The 20600-nt window shown below is 38.8% G+C and overlaps 1 protein-coding gene across 1 annotated transcript in view; it reads left to right on the top strand.

Annotated features, from left to right (window-relative positions):
- Nucleotides 1-14037, top strand: part of LOC140922446 (uncharacterized) — a 28296-nt gene extending 14259 nt beyond the window's left edge. Inside the window, exons 6-16 of the mRNA XM_073372434.1 lie at nt 1499-2144; nt 2928-2966; nt 3591-3690; nt 4043-4122; nt 5195-5297; nt 5811-5901; nt 5996-6094; nt 7742-8059; nt 9149-10956; nt 11915-11950; nt 12535-14037. Coding sequence (XP_073228535.1) covers nt 1499-2144; nt 2928-2966; nt 3591-3690; nt 4043-4122; nt 5195-5297; nt 5811-5901; nt 5996-6094; nt 7742-8059; nt 9149-10956; nt 11915-11950; nt 12535-12624 — 3410 coding nt within the window. The 3' untranslated portion in view covers nt 12625-14037. The remainder of the gene's footprint in view (nt 1-1498; nt 2145-2927; nt 2967-3590; nt 3691-4042; nt 4123-5194; nt 5298-5810; nt 5902-5995; nt 6095-7741; nt 8060-9148; nt 10957-11914; nt 11951-12534) is intronic.
- Nucleotides 14038-20600: the final 6563 nt, after the last annotated feature.

Here is a 20600-nt window from a genome sequence, read left to right as displayed (position 1 = left end):
AAAAAATTGTCATCAAATATGCAAATTTGGTAGAACAAAATTCGATACCCGCACTGTCTTGAGACGAGGTCCTGATCTCTTTGTTTATGCTTCTCCAAGTGTTGCTTTCGTCTTGATGCAGTGAGAGAAAAGTATAGTTATACTTCCCATGCAACCTTGCATTTCATTTGCGTGTGGCTAAGAACTTGTTCAACATACATTGTAACTTGAGCGCATGACAAATTCGCTTATCTGTTATAGAATTTAACAGAAAATACATGAAACTCGCAAAATGTGGCACCCTAGTGAAGAAAACTACTAATTTGTTCACTTCAATGAGAGATAGCAATAATCCCAGGGGGTGTGCGAAAATTTTGGAAATCTGGAAGGGAGGCGGGTAAATTTTGGGGGCCAATTTTGGAAATTCCAGAGGGGAGGGGGGTCATACAGCAAATCCCTCCTGTGGGGGTGGTATGGATATTTTCTGGAACCACACAATGTGAAAGTATATGTACTGCTGAAGAGGTTTCATTTGAATGGTTATAACATACAGTACATGTAGGATTTCATCCTCCGACTTAAAAGTTAGAACTATAGTCATAAATCCATCATTCCTTCTGGAAGTGAAAATATCTTAAGGCAATCATCAAGAAAATTGTCATTTCTCTCCTTTAAACATACCAGTCTTCTAGCTCTTACAGATGCACAATGTAAAGGCAAATTTTTGTTTACATTTTTTGCTTCATTAGCTTACATGTATGCCTTTCATTCTCTGATCAGGCTATTAAAATTAACTCTCCGAATATCGAAAGACTGCAACAATTTTATTTATCTATGAAATTTTGAGCCCGATATGCCAAATAGTTTCAGAGAAATTACCTTTAAAAGAGTTGAAACTTTACAAAGAATGTCTGGGCTCATTAACGTTTTTGCCACCCAGCAATTTTGCAGTTTTCCATGGCTGCTATTTCCTTTGTTGTTGTTTGCAAAGAGCTGAAAGTTGTGCAAATTGCCCAAATTAACCAACTCTTTCAACCTTTTAATTTAATTTGTGCATACAGCAAAGCTGTCTATGGGTTAACTCGTATGATAGTGAGCAAAAATGTAAACAATGATGTTAGAAAAGATTCACCTATAAAATGAGTATTAAAGCATTACTTTAGATAATGTCGTCAATTAATGCCATAATTATGTGGAGTGATTTGCTTTAAATTCTCTTCTCTGTTCCATGAGGGTTTTTCCTGGGTGCTTCACTTCAGTTTTCCCTTCTCCTCAAAAATTCAATTTAGTCCGGAATTTGTCTTTATATGGTTAGTTGGGATACTTAGAGGGCCATTGGTACATGTAAATATGGTAGAAACTCCTTTTTCAAGTTGTATGAAATTTTTAGTCTCTCCCTTTTTAATAAAAAAAACTACCATTCCCTCCATTACCACAAAACTACCATTGAATACCCACATGTAGGATGATTTTCTCTCTTATATTTAATTCACCATTCATGTTCTGTTCATGCTTGTAGCACGTACAAGACGTCTTAACACTGATCTTTTAAGGAGAAACACATTTCAAAAGAACCAAGTGACAAGAACTCCCACTCTTCAGGGATCTGTAGCACCAAGTAGTGCAACTGAAAAGTTACCTTTACCAAGACTCCCCAAAGTTGTATCATCAAACAATCAGTCATCATCTAATGGTCGTACTAGAAATCTTCTGTGTTCCAATTCTACAACTGGAACAAGTAGTAGGGTTCAATCTGCTCTCAATAAGGACTCAAATGTACGGCAGACTTCAATCAGTTATCAGCCTGTTGGGGTTTCTGTGGCAGATGTGGCTCCTGTTATAGAAATCCCAACTACTGGGGGACCTGTAACAGAAAATGAAGGACAAATCACAGGTAGCCCAGGTAGAGATACTGGTGTTGGACACAGTCACACCACCAATGAGAAGTCTAATAATGTAGATGCAGTGGAAAGCATGGTTGATATTCCAATGGATGATGGGGATTTTGGTGATGCAGGCTATTCTAGCCCTGAGAGAACTCCTGTTATAGTAATCAATGATGAAAGTAGCAACGATCAAGAAGTGTCAGCTGAGAAAGAACATGGTTTGTCTCATTCTAATTCCCGTGAAAATGAGATACACCTGCAATCACCAAAACGGAAAGGGTAAGACAGTAGGAATAAATTCTTGTACTTCTGTAATGATGTGTGGTTTTCTGCTGGCTGAGGAGCAAATGAAGTAGAAATGTCTTTTTCACTCATGGCTCGGAGTATGGGTTCAAGTGTACATACAGTTGTTTTTAATGCCATCTGCCGTTGCCTGACCTGCCCTACCTATCCACTGTTCGCGTGTTTTTTTTTTCTTGTTTTAGCGTTAATATTAGTGAACTGAACCACCATTTTTGGCATGGCTGACTTGACAAAAATGGTGAAATTTGAGATACTTGTACTACTAAATAATAGGGAGAAGTCCTTAATGTCAAGTTGCCATGGTAGCAAAATTTCTGGATGACAACAAACCAAAAAATGTCACTTAAAAAGTGACTTTCCACTGTTTCAGGCTTATCGATCTTATTCAGGTTCAATTAATTTGTCAAATGTTGGCTAAATTTGCTGGGTTTAAGTCCAGAAGGACTGTATTTAAGTTTAGAAAAAGAAAAAAGATTGTGTTGTGTTCACCTACTTTATTAGGTGGGCGCATGAAATAAGGAAGTTTCACGTCATAGTGGTGCAATGACGGCTAAGAAATGGACAAAAAAGCATGTTGCAAAGGTGATGTTTTGCTATCTAAACTTATCGCTTTTGTCCTTCTCATTGCTGTCGCCGTTGTTGTTGCTTACATCCCTATTGTTGTGATCCAAAATTTTGCTACCGGGTAATGTGATGTCACACTTTTCCTCTCTATTACCAGACTGTTGTTGTACAAAATCTTTGTGATTATGTTTGCAGAGTTCATCCCCGCAGGAGAGTCCCTCAAGGAGACACTAGGTGAGATGATGAAACAAAAATGGTTATACCATTATGACCGAAAAAAACCCTAAACACGCAGGCCTGAATTTTACAAATTATTTACCAAGATTTCTTAGCATTAGGCAAAGGCCTTTACTGTGTACCTTTTAGTTTTATCGCGAATTATATTCAAATCTTTGCTATTTTTATAGTTGCGGGCAACAAGAGGAGGCCATTATCCTAATCTCCAGGTTGTTATTGCACATGTGTCACATGTATGTAGCCAGCATTAGTTTGGACTTCCACTACGAATGAATGGAGTGTACTGAACGCAATTTAATCACACGTGTTTTGACCTTTTATGACATGAAACTTGCACAGAGTACAGCATTGGAGCAAAAGCATTTTGGCCTTCAACCATTGTCACCCGCACTCCATAACCTTTGGCTATTACTAGTATATTAATGTCTTCTTAGACACAAAAAACCTACAAAGTTAATGTCATTTTTAATATTATTTCTTGGTTGAATAGAGAGTATAAAAAGTAATATGTATTTTTTCATGATGCTTATAACTTTAAGGATACCACTTGATATAAACAATACATTTATTTCAATTTGTTGTGATATTTTAAATTTTGACGCTGATTATTTTCTCTTCCAGCCAATCAGAGGTGGCTGTCTCGACTGCCAAGCAAATTCCAAAGTCTACCAATCTGGAAGTTGAAATGGACGTTATGTATGCATCAGATACACTAACTCCAGTAAGAGCACTTTTACAGCTGATCATTCCTTAAAATAATACAGTAACATAATGGAGAAGATTAATAAAATGATATACAAATAGATTTGCTAATGTGTGTATTAATCCGGTTGATCTACTTGATATTGATTTACAAAAAATGTCATTATAACAATTAATAAGAAAAAAGATGACCAAACAGATGCATGGTCAGATGATAAACAATAATTATTATTGGAAAGGTTTTTTGCACAATATCCTAAATAATCAAGGTTGAGGTAATCAAGGTTTTTAGTGGTAATTTGTTTATTAAATTGAGCAAATTGAGTCATGTGTCAGATTAAAATATTCTTGCTTTTGCATTAATATTACAGCAATCTTTTCTGGGCACATTACTTAACACTCCAATATTGCAAGAAAAACTGGCAGAAAATATCAACAAAGTGGTTGGAAGGTGAGAATTCTTATGTATATTAAAATCAAACCAGACAATTTGTATAGGTAATAGCATGATTTGTAGTGATATTTGGCATAAATACCACGAGTGATATTCACAAAATTGTTATACGAAATTTCACGAGCCGTTAGGCGAGTGAAATTTGAGACAATTTTGAAATATCACAAGTAGTATTTATGCCTAATATCACGTACAAATCATGCTATTATTTGTTTATACTACTAGCCACAGAAGGTTTGTAATTTCCACATGTAGGTATTTCAAATTAAGCTGAAATACCACTGCTCTAAGCCAATCAAATTGCAGAAATTTCTTATGTAGTAGTATAATAACCCTTAAACACTTGAAATCAAAATCTAAATTCTCCTCTCCTTTTCCAATATGGTTCTTAGAAATCGAAAACAATTGTAATAGAATTTATTCATTTTGGCTGATCATCTTTTGAACTCTCCTCGTTTCTGTGATTAATTAAGCGTGGATGTAACAAGTAGAATGTGTATGTTGATTACTCTCATAGATTAAAACAGTTACTGTAATCCTTGTCAATCCTAATATCAGTGAGTGATATGGTTCAATTTTATTCTTGGTTTACATATAATTATTTATACCTTTTCTGCTTTGAAGACCTACAGTGTAGTGACAGAAAAAGAACCTAGTCACAAAGATTGTACATGTATAGCATAGTCCGGGGGAATGTGGATGGCTTGTGTCAAGTCAAAATGAAAGTTTTTGTTGATGTTTAACATAGTGAAGCTCACTTTTCTGACCAGATCTCAGTTGCTTACATCAAAATTTGCCAAATCCTGCATCATAAAATTATCAAAATAGTTCAGCAATGTCCCTTTCAGTAATTAAAGTCACAATTTTGAGCTCCCATCTCGCTCTGGAATTCTGATCTTGAAATGAGACATATTGTGGATTTCAAACTAATCTCTTCTGGACCCTTTACAATAATTACATATGTTATCTTTTCATTTTCGTACTCAAATTTGTTGACTAGGCACTTCTCTCTCTTTGATATTCTATCACCTTGCCTCAAGATTATATCCAAAATGGGATTTTCTTGCAGTTCAAGGACTCAGCCTGCTTCTGATGACCCTCCAACTGACTCAGCACAGACTGTGACGATAACTGAGGACAGCAGTGATGATATATTAATGGCATCTAATCCGGTATAAAACCAAAAAAAAGCTTTTGCATGGTAATTTTTAGAAGTCAGTCAGGTATATTATTGTGCAACTGTCAAGATATCATTGTTTCAGAATTACGTTTAGCTATATATAACCTTCCAGGACCAAACACTTCATTGTGTATTGTACTGAAGCTTTCAAAACCATTGTGTAGCATCTTTTGTTACTTTCACTTTTGTAACTTGACCTAAAAAGATATGTGCTCAACAAATTAACCTTTTTTGTGGAGTCGACGATAATTTTATCTATTGGTACGATTTGACAACTTTTCGAAGTGGACCATTGGGTGAACTAATGAGACGAATTTGTTCACTGGTATTGTGTCATAAGGAAATGTATAAAGATCAGTATGGAGAGTTTCTATCTGGATTTTTGGGCTTAGGATGACTTGCCTGGATCCTTGGCAAGTTACTTGTCCCAGACCACCAGGTGAGACTTTTTTGAGCCCTGCCCTTGTGAGAAAGATAATGCAAGTGTTTTCTTGTTTGTTTTCAGGAAGCTGGTGGTGATATTCCTGTTAAAGAAATCATGGATCTCATGCAAGCTGACCCAGCGTTTGATGTACTTTTCTCTTTGTTTGGAATTGGTAGGTTTGACTTATGATTTGGGAACTCACAAAGTGACCAACTCCCAGTGTGTTACGAACCTTATACTGATTTAAAAATATCATCTTATGGCAGACGCATTAGATGCCTTGCCTTCTACAACAGACCCAAGCACCCTGTTGGCAGAAACAAGTCAGGCTGGTAAGGTTCCTGTCTCTGAATCCCAATTTCCAGGTATTCCTAGGATTTTAACTGCTATTTAACCTTTTAAACCCTAAAATTTAAATTAATTTTTATGCTCTCATTTCTTTTCGTATGAATTTTCTATACAGTTAATGTGGAAAAGTTGTTTAAGTATCAAATTCAATAATGAGATTCATCGTGTGATAATGTCCGTAATTTTCATGACCACTTTGTCTTAAAAGCATTCATAATACAAGGAGAAATAGGCCATTTCTGAGTCCCCCGCGCTTCTGCTTCAAAATGAGGGTAGGTGCTCAGCCTTTGATATGGAAATCATTTTTCATTCTCATGCAAATAAAACTCATTTTCACAAGAAAGGTTGTGCACCTAGCCTCATTTTGAAAGTGAGAGTTTTTGAAACTCGGAAGTGGCCTATCAGATTCTCATCACTCGTAGGGCTTGAAGAGTTAACTTGAATTTGAGCTTTTTAAAATAAATTTAATTTATCGTAGAATTATATTATCTTCTCTATCATACTATTGTGGGAGTCCAACAGTTAAAAATTACCCACAATACATTGTGCGATTCCAGGAAATTTGCGCCCCCCCCCCCCCCCCCGCCCCAACCCCACTTAATCCCCCCTAAGGAGGAATACTTGAAATTCCAAACAGAAGGTAGAGGGTCTCTGTAGTCAAAAGTATTTCTAAATTAAAACTTCCTAAGGAGAGGAAGGACGTACATGTATGACAATTGGGTGTGGTTTTTAATTCTTTCTGGTGTAAGACCAGCTGCCATATTTACAGCCATTTTTGCACTTGAGTTTCTATGAGTGCCTTGAAAGATAAAATAAGTAGACATTATCAAGTCGCTAGAAATCCAACGTATTTGTCAGCCATCTCACGATAGAACGATTTTCCTATGACCTTGAAATGAAAACGCGCGAACAAAGCGAAACAAAAAACGAACGGAAATAGAGCGATTTGATTGGTTTATCGAACGTTTACAAACGCGCGTGGCTTTTGGTTGGTTAAGCGAATTAACGCTCGGGTGAAAAAATTTCATGCCCGAGAACCTTCTAGAAATCAATCAATACTCCGCTTTGACGTCATACTGCAACACGATTGGCCAATCGAACAATGCCTTCTCCATATTAGGGTTTTCTTTGGCGGAAGAACGGAGAGTCCATGTTTTGATCTTTTCATCTATTAGCTGATAAACCAAGTAACGAACACTTACCGCAACCATTTTTCATGTTCATACGAAAATCGCTCTATTTGTTATTCATTCATTTGACACTGGCTAGCAGTTAGTTGAAAAGAGCCCTGCCGAAGCGGAAAACTTCAACCACTATCACATATCAATATACCGTAAACCTCCGCTTATAAACCCCAACCCCTCCCTACTAAAAAAGTAATGAGCCCCCCTCTAGCTTGTATTGAAATGAATTTGATTTTTTACCGAGTTTTGAAGCTTTAAAAAACGGGTTAATTCCGGCAAAAAGTATTTGATTAGCTCAGCTATGTAGCTTGTTTTGAAACATTTTTTTAGTCTTGTAATAAGCCCCCGTTTATAAGCCCTGCTAAAATCTTTTATTGGTTGTATAAGCGCAAGGCCTTTTAGCGGAAGCTTACGGTAAACTTATACAGGTAGGTGGAGTTGGCTACGAACTATAATGACAGTGAAGTTCCTCTTTTGCAGATAACCTTGCTGTTTCAGCGTCTTCACGACCTGATTTAGGGAATGAACTTGATACTCTGCCATCACCAGCAAGACGGCAACTACCAACTGAATCCTCAGTTGATGGAGGGATGGCGATCGATGCGTTGCGATCGGGATCAAAGGAGCGTACAGCTGATTTAGGTCATGAAGTTACTTCCCTGTCATCAGCATCAAGGCAACATTTAAATGCGGAATCTACAGTTGATTTAGGTTGTGAAATTGCTACCTTACAGTCTTCATCAAGGCAGCATCTTCAACCCCCAAGTTCTTCATCTGCCTCTGAATTGCATATGTCAGGTCTGTGAAGTCTAATCAATCAATAAATCAATCAATCAATCAATCAATCAATCATAATTTCAACACGAGACATTAGTGGGCCTAAAAAGAAGGCTCGTTGCAACACAAATGTACGTGCATCTACAGTGTATGATAATAACACGAATCTAAAAATGAATAAAATTAACTATCTATGCTATTTAACAACGAGAAAAACTAGCTAGAGCAGAGATTGCAGCGACATTCGACTGAATCCAAGTTAATCTCTTTGAGCTTGGCAAAGAAATTCTTAAGATCAGAGGCCTTCCTGACATGATGAGGAAGATTGCTACAGAATTGGCATGCAATATAAGAAAAAGATTTAGGCTTGAAAGCAGTTGTATTTGAGACCGGCTGATTGAATCTGCTACTATTACCACGCAGGTTGTAGGCACAGTTTTTTATACTAAACATATCACTTACTCGTGATCGACCACAGGGCAGCCTAGACTGATTTGAATAAGAGAAGGTATGGCGATGAACGAAAGATGTCCTAAATTCGGCTTCTAAAAAGACTCGAAATAAAAATGACTTAAGTTGTGTTTGTGATGTGTCTGCTACTGTCTTTTCGCTTCTGTAGCTTTTTAAAAGCCTATATGGCGAGTTTAAAAATTTCGAATTGTTCTTAGAATAAGAAATATGGAAAAGATATCGAGTCGCTCTAAAACAGCTTTGAAATGGCTACAGAAGCGAAAAGACCATACAGGACACAACACAAACAGAGGGAAAGTGATTCTTGGCTCGAATCTTTTCAGGAGAGAGAATTAAGCAGGTGTTTTGTTTATTCCCATATATTCTCTTATAAAATTCAAATGTAACTCCCTGGGCTGCCTAAGCTGCCTCTGGATGAAGAGGCATTTTCCTTGAATGATTAAGGCCACTTGGTTTCCATAGACGAAGGGATTGAATGAATGAATGATGAATTTCCTCGCAAGGCTATTTCCTTGATTGAGACCGACCACATTTTGTCTGATCAAAATGACGATTTGGACTGGACACATGTCCTTCCAAGAAAGGGTCTCCCTATAATAAATATTGATATCTCACGCTACGCTATTTTTTTTCTCGTAGCTGCCAGTATTGTGACTGATGCATTGCTTTTGCTGGCTGGGAGTCCTCAGAAGGCTCTATCGAACTCTTCATCACAGTCGTGTTGCAGTGCAAGCGATCCCACTGCCAAGAAACATACCCCAGTAACACCACCAAAGGTATCAGATGCAACTAAAAAAACTCGAAATGCTGTAAATGAAAATGAGCACAGCGGACATTCCAGTCAACCTGCCCTGATCACGTCGACTCTTCCTTATGTTCGTGCTCTCAACTTTACGCAAGAAAAAGAACTGGAGATTGTTACCAGAGGTCGTAAGAAAGGTTCTAAGAATAAGAAAGGAACAAAGCAAAAGCCAGCAACGAAAAAGCAAACCAAAGCACCAAGAACAGAGAAGAAAGAAACAGGGAAAGGCCAAAAACGAGCAGTAGCCAAGGCTTCATCTCAACTGGCCTCGGAGTCATCTTCTTTAGATACCGGATCTGGGTTTAGTACTCTACAAGGTACATCTGGTGTTGTTCAGCCAAGTATGAGCTATGAAAGTACATTCAACAGAACAGTTATTTCTAATTCTATTCCTGTAAATGCGATAGGGCAGAGTTCTAACGCTATCCTCTCACAGAACTGTTCGGCCATTTTGGCAACTGCGCCTGCGTTCATACCAATCAGCGTCACCCCGTCCCCGTCACCTGTCAATATCGCAAGTCCTTGTCCTGACCAAATATCTTCAGATGTTACTATGGCAACTGGTTCTGGTACTGATTCATCTGGATGTATCCCTAGTACAGGCATACGTCAATCGTCTGCCCCTGTTGTCTTGGGAACCACTGCTGTACCATCTACTGGCAATTTAGCTCGCCGCACTGCTACTCCTGTAAATTTTATGTCTTCTGATTCTGTTCAGGTCTCCTCTCAATTGGCTCCTGGTAGTGCAAACCTTCTACCCACCCTTCCCACATTGCACTCACCCCTCATGCCCTTAGCTGCCAATGTCACCCACAAAAGCATTACCCATTTACCTATGGGGGCAGGTTTTATTCCACTGGTTCCCAATGCATTGTCTGCTCACCAAACTATGCAAGATTTAACACCACCTGCAGCTATAAGCACCGCAGCGACACCTCAAGCTTTTATACCTGGATCTCTCACGGAATCACCAGTAATCAGAGACACTGCTGGCATTGGAGATTTATCAGCTTTACAAAAAAACCACAGTGAGAATGACAAAAGTAATTCAACGCCCTCCGGTATATCGAACACAGATAGCAACATTGATGACTTGTCGGCATCAGGGGAGCCATTCTCCCTGAAAGCATCCAATATGTTACAAACTCTAGCGTTTCAGTATAAAAACATCCAGGGAAATTCTACACATCATCATAATCAAGCATTTGTTTCAGACTCCGGACAGCAAAATAATCACAGTTTACAGAAAACTGGGACTCTTTCGGTTGATACAGAAGTGCGGCTTCAACCTTTGCAAGAAAAATCACCGGCTCACGAAATTGTAACTGCTTCTAAAAGTAATACGGAAATTTCAGGTGAAAAACACGCGGATGGTTTTTCCGCAGCTCATTCCTCGCCTTGCACTAACCATAGAGAACAGGAAATAATGAGCGTTCCGCCAGTCGGACGGAGTATACAATGCTCTTTGCAAACCAACAATGGACCATCTACTTCCCCTTTAACAATAATGAATCAAGAATCCAGTGATTTGGTGAAAGAAAATTTTAGTGATTCATTGCGTTCAAAACTGAGTAGTGAAAAGGAAACACAAGAATCATCTACGTCACGAACAAAACGATCGAGAGACGAATTTCAGCAGCACAAGGTAATATATGTTGCCAGGACACCTTTTTTTTCCGGTTTAAGTTTTCCTTTAAAGAAGGTATGTCGAGAGAATGCCATTAATACGTTTTATTAGAGAATGCTTAAATACTTTTTGGGTAATTTTATGTTAGGGCGACATTGTCATTGAACATTCAAAGAGAAAATATATCCATATCTTAAAGAGAAAAGGAGACACGACGTTGAATTTTTGTTGCTGTCAGGTTTCCCTGAAAGCGAATGAACTTTTAACTTTTCAACTTGCATTCATTTTCATCCCTTCCATCCACGGTCAATACTCGTTTGTAGAAGTTCATTTTTTGATATATTTTTTATTTATATATTTGCCACACGATAGTTTCAAAGACCACAGACAGGAATTAAGAAAATAGCAATACTTAACTGTGCATGGAAACCTGGTTAACTCTCATAAGGGCTCTTAAACTTTTCCAGGCTCCAATAAAGTAAGGATTAGGAAAGCGGATCGAGAAACGTTTGGCAAAAAACGCGTGGGGGCTGGGGAAAGACGAGGAAGTTGAGCCTGTGAGCATTGTTTTCAATACGTCATTCCGGTATGCCATCTCTTGGTATACCCTATGATTGGTCAATTTTGACAACACGTCAACACTTACGTCGATCACTTGGCTTCGCTCACGCAAAGTGAGACAACGTGGCGAGCGTGTGAACCCCCCCCCCCCCCCCCCCCCTACACCGCACATTTGAACATGTCGACATTTGACATTACGACGCGAGAAACGGTTTTTCTGAAAGTGGGTGGGGTTTTTGGCGGATGTTACAGGCTCTCCTTCGTCTCTTATCCGCCATTTTTCGCTCGCCCTTTGTTTTCGCTCGTCAACCCTGACCGAGAGCCTGGCACAAAGTACTCTGACACATGTTTCGCCGACTTTGCATTGTTCCTATTATAATTTACGCTAATCGTCCATTTTGTTTTCTGCTTTTAGAAAAAAAGGAATAAATCATTATCGCGCCCTTCCAAGGTTTGTTCTTCGTGGTTATTAAAAGAGACTAATATACATTTTCTGGCAAGTTATTACAATATACTAGCTTTTGAATGCTGTATGTAATGTGTAGCTGGCGTAGCTTTATTTAGCCAGAGTTTCCATAACTTTACCAAGCGCATAAGGTTGGAATATCATTGATTTAAGTAGATGGCATATGATCGTCCGGCTGAGTGAAGTCCGCATGCATTTAGACCTCACGGCTTAACTGATAGACGAGCAATAACATCGCGACTTAATTGACAAATCAAGTCAGTAACCAGGGTTGGATACCATCAACTGAAGTGATACACTTGACGTTTACTGTAGAGATGACTAGGTTGTCGAAACAGCAGTCAGTGTCAACAACAACAGTCCCATTCGGGACTACATTCACCCGGACGATCATGCTCAACTTACTTATGAAATGACTCCTGGGTTCAAACCTTTCACGAGTCTCGATATGTTGACATTACGTTTCGCTGCAACCGAAGCTGGAGTTTTTAGTCTTTCTCATCACTTATTCCTTGACACTGTGTCTTTTTTAACGAAAAGTTCTAATTTCCATTTTTTTCCCCTTCCAGCGATCCAAGACGAAAGGAGAAAACATGCATTTCCCTTCAAATTTAAATGTTGAGGAATTTTTATCCAAGCTTCATTATGAAGACAAATAGATTTATTAATTTTAGTTTTTAAATGAGATCAATATTCCTATAGTAGTATATAATAATTTTAAGAGAGAGAAAGATTATTTATTTTTATTATATTATTTTAATATTAAAAGATTATATTGATATATTTTTATGATAATGTTACACAAGCGTTTAGAAAAAATACTCATTGGTGTCATAGGCCTTGGTATAGGCTGATAATTAGATGGTCCAGATCGCTTGCAGTTACTCATTTTGTTTGTGAAAGAGAGTAGTGTGTCTTTTGGTGAAAATGCAGACTAACAGCGCGTATGTAGCAAATTTATGATAATTGTTTTCTGCTTGAGGTCAGAGCGGAAAGAAATTTTAAGTGGTAAAGGAAGAGCTCATTTTGGAAGAGTGTTAGTCGGGAGTCTAGAAAAAGGTACGCAAGCATTTATGGTATTGTCTGGGGGCACAAGGACTTAGAAGTGTATCGCGATATTTTCGCTTGACTCGTGTATAACTCCCTGGATTTTTTAAATTAAGAGATAGAATGACTGCTGTAACTGGGAATTTTTCTCAAGGGTTGTCGTTTTAATGAGCGGGTTATACAGTTGAACCTCTCTAAAACGGCCACCTTAGGGACGGAAGAAAGTGCCCGTTGTAAAGTGGCCGTTGTAAAGAGGTGGCTATTCTAGAGAGGTTTTAAACAAGAGTCAATGTATGAATTCTTCGTCCGCCGGGACGGAAAAAAGTGACCGTTGTAGAGAGGTGGCCGTTAGCCGAGGTTCGACTATATCTTTGCGATATATTTGTATTTCTAGTTTCTCAAATCTGGAGGACTGCAAAACAAACAGGATGAAATGGCAAGTCTCTCTTTATTCAGCTTCCACGTTTGGGAAATGTGCAGGACAGTATTGTGGGTTTCCTGATCTTGGCTTTCACGCCCACCAAACAATCCCATAAGTGCTTGCGCGGGCACTTTCCACCCAGGCCACTAGTTTCTTTCCAAAGTGAGCCAATAAACCTCATTTCCACATACCGGTTATCATTCGGATTGGGACGATCGTCCCGAGACATTTGGCGATAGAGACGCCATCCCGACCATTTTTTGGCCGTTTATACCAAAGCAGTCTTCATCAAGTGTCAACTGTAGTTTTGAGATTCTCTTTTTAATGGATAAATTTGCAATTTCCTACGTTTTGTTACGCGAAAACGTAGTGCTCTTCGGTAAACAAACACATCGCAGCGAAATTGACTTTCAGTGTGTTATAAGGGGTCTGTGTTACTGGCAGCAACTTAAACTAAATAGAAGCCAGATGAACTGATTCGTAAGAAGATGAAACTATTTCTGTAAAAGTTGATATTACGCAAAGAGTGTTTTGTTTTGTTGTGCTATGGCGCTGTTGCCTGAACCTAGGGTAACAGTATTTCTAACGCGTTTTAAAAAACTTTAAATCATCCCAGTTATTTTAGAACATTAAAAATTCCATTGAGAGAATCGTTAAGTAGTTTTATTGATCAATGATTCTTTTTCGTGTTGCACTGGTAAATCACCACTTTACAAAGGGCATTTCTTAAAGCCTCATTTAAATTTTTACCAACCCTTTGCCATTTTTTGCCAGATTCACCATTGCTAGCAGGTTTCGCCATTTGTGTCAAAATCGCCTGCACTCTCCCAAGAGTCCCATTTGTCATCTAATTTAAATATTCGCCCAACCCATGGCCAATTTTCGCCAGATTCGCCATTTTTGTAAACTTAACCACTTTACAAAAAGCACCTCTTGTAATCTCATTTAAATTTTCGCCGACCCTCTCGCACTTTTTCAGCCTTTTCACCATTGCGTACATTACTGGGCATAAGTGACAGAGTGCCTGTTCTCAGGCAACTCGGAATGCATGAAAGGAGCTAAAAGTGTAAAAGCGTGTGTTTACCCCGTGTTCATGGTTTTGGTAGTTAAAAATGTTGTTGCCAGCTTAGATTTAGAAGGAGCTGATACTAGTCTTGTACCCAAATCTCCCACGGCCGCAATAAGACAGAGTGAGGTCTGGGTAAGAGATACCGCTGATACTGATACCGAACTGATGTGCACGCTGAACGGACGGTTAAAGCCCCGTTTCATGATATCATGATTTGCAATTATTTGGTCGTTACAGACTTAAATGGCGACAATAAAATTGAAGAATATTTCCAATCAAACACTTGAGAGCATACGTGGGCAAAGGCAGTGAGGCCCTAAACATATCCACTGAATTAAGAACATTTAAGCATTTGAGAGCTGCAAATGGTCGGACCAAGACGTGGGACATGAGTAGTGGAAGATGCATGTTTAGGGCCCCTTTTTGAGCATGACCAACATCACATTTCTACTGTTTTTTCTTTACCGCCACATTTCTATTGTTTTCCGCTACCTCCGCCAAAAAGTCAGGTTATGTAGAAGAGGTCCTATTCACCTGACAGTTGCAGTTCATTCGTCGACATAACGAACAAACATGCCTGTACGTGCTTGTGTGTGTCGTCATAGTATGGCCCGCAAGTCCTTTTCTTCATTCTTTGCCTTGTTGTGAGGGTAGTGGAGGAGGGAAACCAATGGAAATGTGGTGGTGGCAGTATTGTAAACAATGTATTGATGGAAAGAAAACAAGACAAATATGTTGGTGGAGGGAAAACAAAAGAAATGTAGTGGAGGCGGTGGTGGTGGTGGTGAAGGAGGAAAAAATAGAAATGTGGGATGATTTTACATACTTTAAATAACTCAATGGTCATTCATGAAACTTATGTCCTCCATAGTAGTATAATGCGGAAAGAGTTATCCGTTTTTTGTGGAGGAATCACATTACTTTGGTGAAGAATACATTAACGCCTTTGACGTCAAAGCCTTCTTTTTTTCATGAATAAATTGCGGGGGAATCTCATAGAGATAACCTCATGTGCAGTTTTTGTGTGGCTTAACCAGTTTGACACGTTTTAGGTCGTTGCGTCTTGCTATTTGATTGGTTGGCTAAAAAATTCATTGACTGGTTTAAGTCGTTGAAGGAATAACTGCTTACTCATAAAAACACGTTAAAATCACGAAAAAGCGGAAAGTATCATCATTTGATTCAGAAAATATGTAATATTGTTATCAGATGATTAAAATTCAGCTCAAAATTGGATAACTCCGTTCAGATTTTCAAGATTACTACCTGAACGCATGACGGAGCAAAGTTATCCCGGATAGTGCAAAGTGCGTTCTCAAGGCTGGTAGAGTATCCCTTTTGCGGCCTTATGTCTCAGACGGGATGAAGACGTTGAGTGAGTAAGGCTTACTCTAGCACTAAGGTAGGGTCTACCCTGGCTCCGGAGTAACCCCACGTGCCTGGTAGACACGTGGCGTAAAAAAAGAAATCTACGAGTGCTAGGGTCGTACAAGGATAACCCTAACACCAGGTTACCCTCCGTCCTTGTAATCAGGCCTTTTAAGTCACTGAGCCGTAAAGTCATTATGCAAATAGCGAAGAGAAGTGTGACGTCAGGTTACCATGGGAGCAAATTATTGGATCACAAGAATAGGGAGCTTGAGTGACAACCATGACGACGGCAACGAGAACGGGAAAAACAATAGGTTCAGATTAGCAAAACAACAACTTTGGACGTGCATCAATTTCTTTTTACATTTCTTAGCCGTCGCTGCACTACTGCTTCATGAAACGTCTTGGTTTCTCGCCCCCGCTTTATAAGTAGGTGAACACAACAAAAAAAATGTTTTTTTTTTCTAAACTTAGACACGGTCCTTTGGAATTCAACCCCAGAAAATTTCGCCAACATTTGACAAATTAAATAAAATTGAATAAGATCGCTGACGTTTGAACGTTTTCGCTTTGTTGTAATCTAGAAATTTTGCTACCGCGGCAACGTGACGTAACGACTTCTCTCTATTATATTTCCCTGCCGCTTCAAATTTCCACGTAAAGCCCCATTCAAACGGACGCCAATTTGGCCAACAATTCCCAACGTTGTGGGATGAGACATGTTGCGTCCGTTTGCACATCCTGTTGCATATTGTTGCATGTCGTTGCGTGTTGTTTAGAGATGTTGCGCAAAGTTTGAAACTGGTCAAATTTTGACCCAGCAACTCCCAACAATTCTTTTGTTCCGTGATCGCCCAAGCGTAGCGCAACAATGTTGGATGCGTTTGCACAGCTCTTCCAACATTGTTGGGGCCACGTATGCGCATTACACACGGCTAACAAAGTCTTCAGGGTTGTATCCTTCCCACAATGCACTGCAGGTCCCAACTTTGTTCGGGAGTTGTGGCGTCCGTTTGTACGTCGCTTAACAAAAGCTTTTTTGGCAATGTAGTTGCTTCAAATGTACGAAACGTGCGAATCAAGCCAATGTTGTGCAAATGATAGACACGTGATATACGTTACGTGAAGAACCATGGACAGGGACTGATCAAAAATAATACCAATTCTTCGAGTATGGGCCGATCAGGATATCATCATCACATCAGATACAGCAATGGAAGAGAAGGGAGGACGAGGTAGATGAGAAGAGGATAAAATCAGCATCTCTGTCTTGTACTTGTTCATTTTTCATCACACAACATCCAGGCCTCAGTTGTTCAAAAGGTGAATGACACTATCCACCGAATAAATCACTATCCAATGGACAGTGCAACTGGTTTCCCAAATACTTTTCCGTTGGAGAGTGATTTATCCGGTGGATATCGTTATCCAACTTTTGAACAACTGGGGACTGGAGTCAATGTCGGGAACACAAGCAGTTTACCTAGAAATGCTGTTATCCCTATCAAAAGAGGGAGAATTTTTTAATGAGATGTAGTGTTGTATGTCGTCAGTGTATAAGTGGAAATTCAGATCGTGAGTACCGATTAATGTCACCAGTGGAGACGTAATAACGGGACGGGAAACATAATAACGGTGCGAGAACAGATCCTTGAGTAACACCAAGCTGCAGAGTATGATGATCAGATAATGCCCCATTCATCTTGACGAACTGTGTACGATCAGAAAGATATGAATGGAACCATCTTAGCACAGAACCGTTACCTGCCCCTTCCTCTTCCTGTTACTCCATTATTCAATTATTTTGTTCCTCCTTAAATTTGATAGTTTCCTTCCAACATAACTACCACCACATTTCAATTGTTTTCCGTTTACCAGCACCACTACATTTCTCAGTATTGTTTTCCCTCCAAAACCACTACATTATCATTGTTTTGAATGTTTTCCTCTTCCTTGGAAACTCATCATAAGGCAAGACATGAGGTCTGATAGCATTAACATCAGTCTTGAAGAAACTTTAAGATCCTTGGAGTATATTTGGACAATTATCCTTTGAAGAAAATGTAAATGTTTTGTTAAAGAAAACACATACTCCAAGATGCCTGCTCTTTGACGCCTCAAGCGGTACTTAATAAAAATTAGAAGATGCAAATAATAATAACAATAATAATAATTTATGAACTTATTGTGCGCAGCTTAACATGAGAATGATCAGCTGCGCATTACAACTGCATTACTTTAAAAGAAACAAATAAAAGATAATTCATTAAAAAATAAAAAATAAAAAGAATATATATGCATGCAAGTAAGAACTGAATATAAAATTGCTCACCGATATAAAGTTTTAAAAAGATAAGTCTTAATATGCGCCTTAAAACTGTTGACATTAGTAATCGCACGAAGTTCTTTTGGAAGAGAGTTCGAGAGCCTTGGCGCTGCTACCATAAAAGCTCTATCACCTAACGCCTTCGATCGAACAGCTGGCATAGAACTGATAGAAAGTAAAATACTATCTGAAGATCTAAGGTTATATAAGGACGATTTAAATGTTAGTAAATCGCATAGATATTTAGGAGCAAGGTCGTGAATTGCTTTGAACGTAATAAGCAGTATCTTAAATTCCATCTGGGCTTTAACAGGAAGCCAATACAGACCACGAAGAAGGGGTGAGATGCGGCAAAACCTAGGGGCCTTACAAACTAGCCTGGCTGAGGCACTCTCTGCAATTTGTTAAGCTGGTAGTTGGGCAGCAAATTGTTACGATTCACTTATGATTATGAAATACTTATTAAGATCCTAGATATGAATTCACTTGAACATAGACGATGGTGGAGCAGTCTTTGATAATAATCTTTGAATGCTTTAAGGAGATTGGACCATGTGAGACAAGACTTATCTTTTTAGATCTGTATATCGGTGATGCATTTTATTTTGTTTACTTACTTTGCATGCATATGTATACTTTTCTTTATTTTTTATTATACATTATCTTTTATCTAACTCGCAGCCGATCATTTTTGTGTTAAGTTGCGCACAACAAGTTCATAATTTATTATAATTATTATCATTTAAAACGGAAAAATTGGATAATGCAATTCTAGAGCTCTGACTGGCTAGCCATCATGGTATATGAGCCATTATACCATGCTCTCCAAACTGATGGTAACTGTACGCGTCCGCTCAAAATTAAAAACAAGCTGAAAATAGGTTGTTTTTACAAACAAAGTCGGGAAGAATTCTCGATATTTTGTGGGCGTTTTGATAAAACAATTATTCCACTTGCGCTTGTTGGATTTGAGATGATTATAGTCAACTCGGCGCTACACGCCTCGTTGAATATCCACCATCTCATGATCCAACGAGCACTCGTGGAATATTTGTTAATTTTTGTTATGTGATATAGCTAATTCATTCAATCCCCATGTTGCCCATATAATCTTAGAAGTCTGTGTGGGCTGTATCATGCGCAGTAGAAAAGAGATCTGGTGATGAGGTCACGGTTTGTCACAGAATACAGACTTGACAGCAAAGGCGTGGTGTTTATTGTTGCAAAGGTAAACCCCGACGACGTTGCTGGCCTTACAATCCACATATTTAAAACAAACATGAAAGCATGGTCCAACCATTGACATCTTACAGCTGAAAAGCATTTATCTCTATTAAAGATATTAAAAATATATCCATTACACTGCCAACAGTCCAAACAGATTCTTCTGTCAGATTACGTAACGTTCAGTCGAAGTGCACATCACGACCGGACAAAAGTGCGACGCCACTAGACTCAAAGGGAAGACTGAAAGCTCCTTCTAGTAGCAGGGTTTCTGACCACTTATTGTCGATAGCAAAAAAATCGCTTTCCATTTTACAAAACGGGCTAGTAAGAAGTACTCAGTGCAATCTTCTCCCGCAACAAAAAGGAAATTAAAGACTCTGGCGGACGCGTGTCGTGATTCGAATTTGCCGAGATTTTAAATTTAGACTGACTTAATTTCGCAAAGATTTTTCGTGCTACAGCACTCTACAAAATTGTCAATTCTCAGCATAAAACTGGGACAGAAGAAGATCGATACACTTCAGGTAAGCTTGTTGCGACCAGGGAAATTTTCTGCCGTGGACAACACTTTTCATGATAGTTCTGTTTCCATAGTCCAGCCCTTTTTCGATCCGGATAGCTGCTTAAAATGATCGATACAAAAAAATTTAGGCCAGTGAAGGATATATCAAATATGCACGTTTACCTGCTCACAACCGTCGCTTGTTGCGGTTAAACAAAACGCTTGACTTGCGCAGCCTCCCATTCCGGGCGGGATACGATCGGCCGCAGACCGTTCGGCTGATATAAATTTTTGTTGCAAGAAAAAAATATTATATTAAACATCTCAAAAATGTTCTTGATAAAGGGTAGCTCAGAGATAACGCTATTTGCACAGTGTCAGTTGTTTATTATCTTGTTTCTGCCGAACACTAATATCTGATTGCTGTTTCAGCTGTCGTCCGCGTATTCATGCGTATTTTCGTGTAGTTCGTTGGTCAAACAAAAACGTTTTCGTTGATAGGCTATCTAGTGTTGTAATTTCCTCGGGTATTGATTTTTTTCTTTCCTAAGTAGACTGCATTTAAACGATTCCAGTCGATGCGTAAAAGTTCGGGCGTCTAAATTATAGGTTTCGTCGAAATATGTTCCTCGCTTATCTTATCTTTGTTTTTTTCCGCCATCTTGGAGCCTG

Source organism: Porites lutea, chromosome 1 (genome assembly GCF_958299795.1).
Source record: "Porites lutea chromosome 1, jaPorLute2.1, whole genome shotgun sequence".
Lineage (NCBI taxonomy): Eukaryota > Metazoa > Cnidaria > Anthozoa > Scleractinia > Poritidae > Porites > Porites lutea.
The sequence above is the reverse complement of the archived record's forward strand: the minus strand, read 5'-3'. Positions and strand labels throughout refer to the sequence as shown.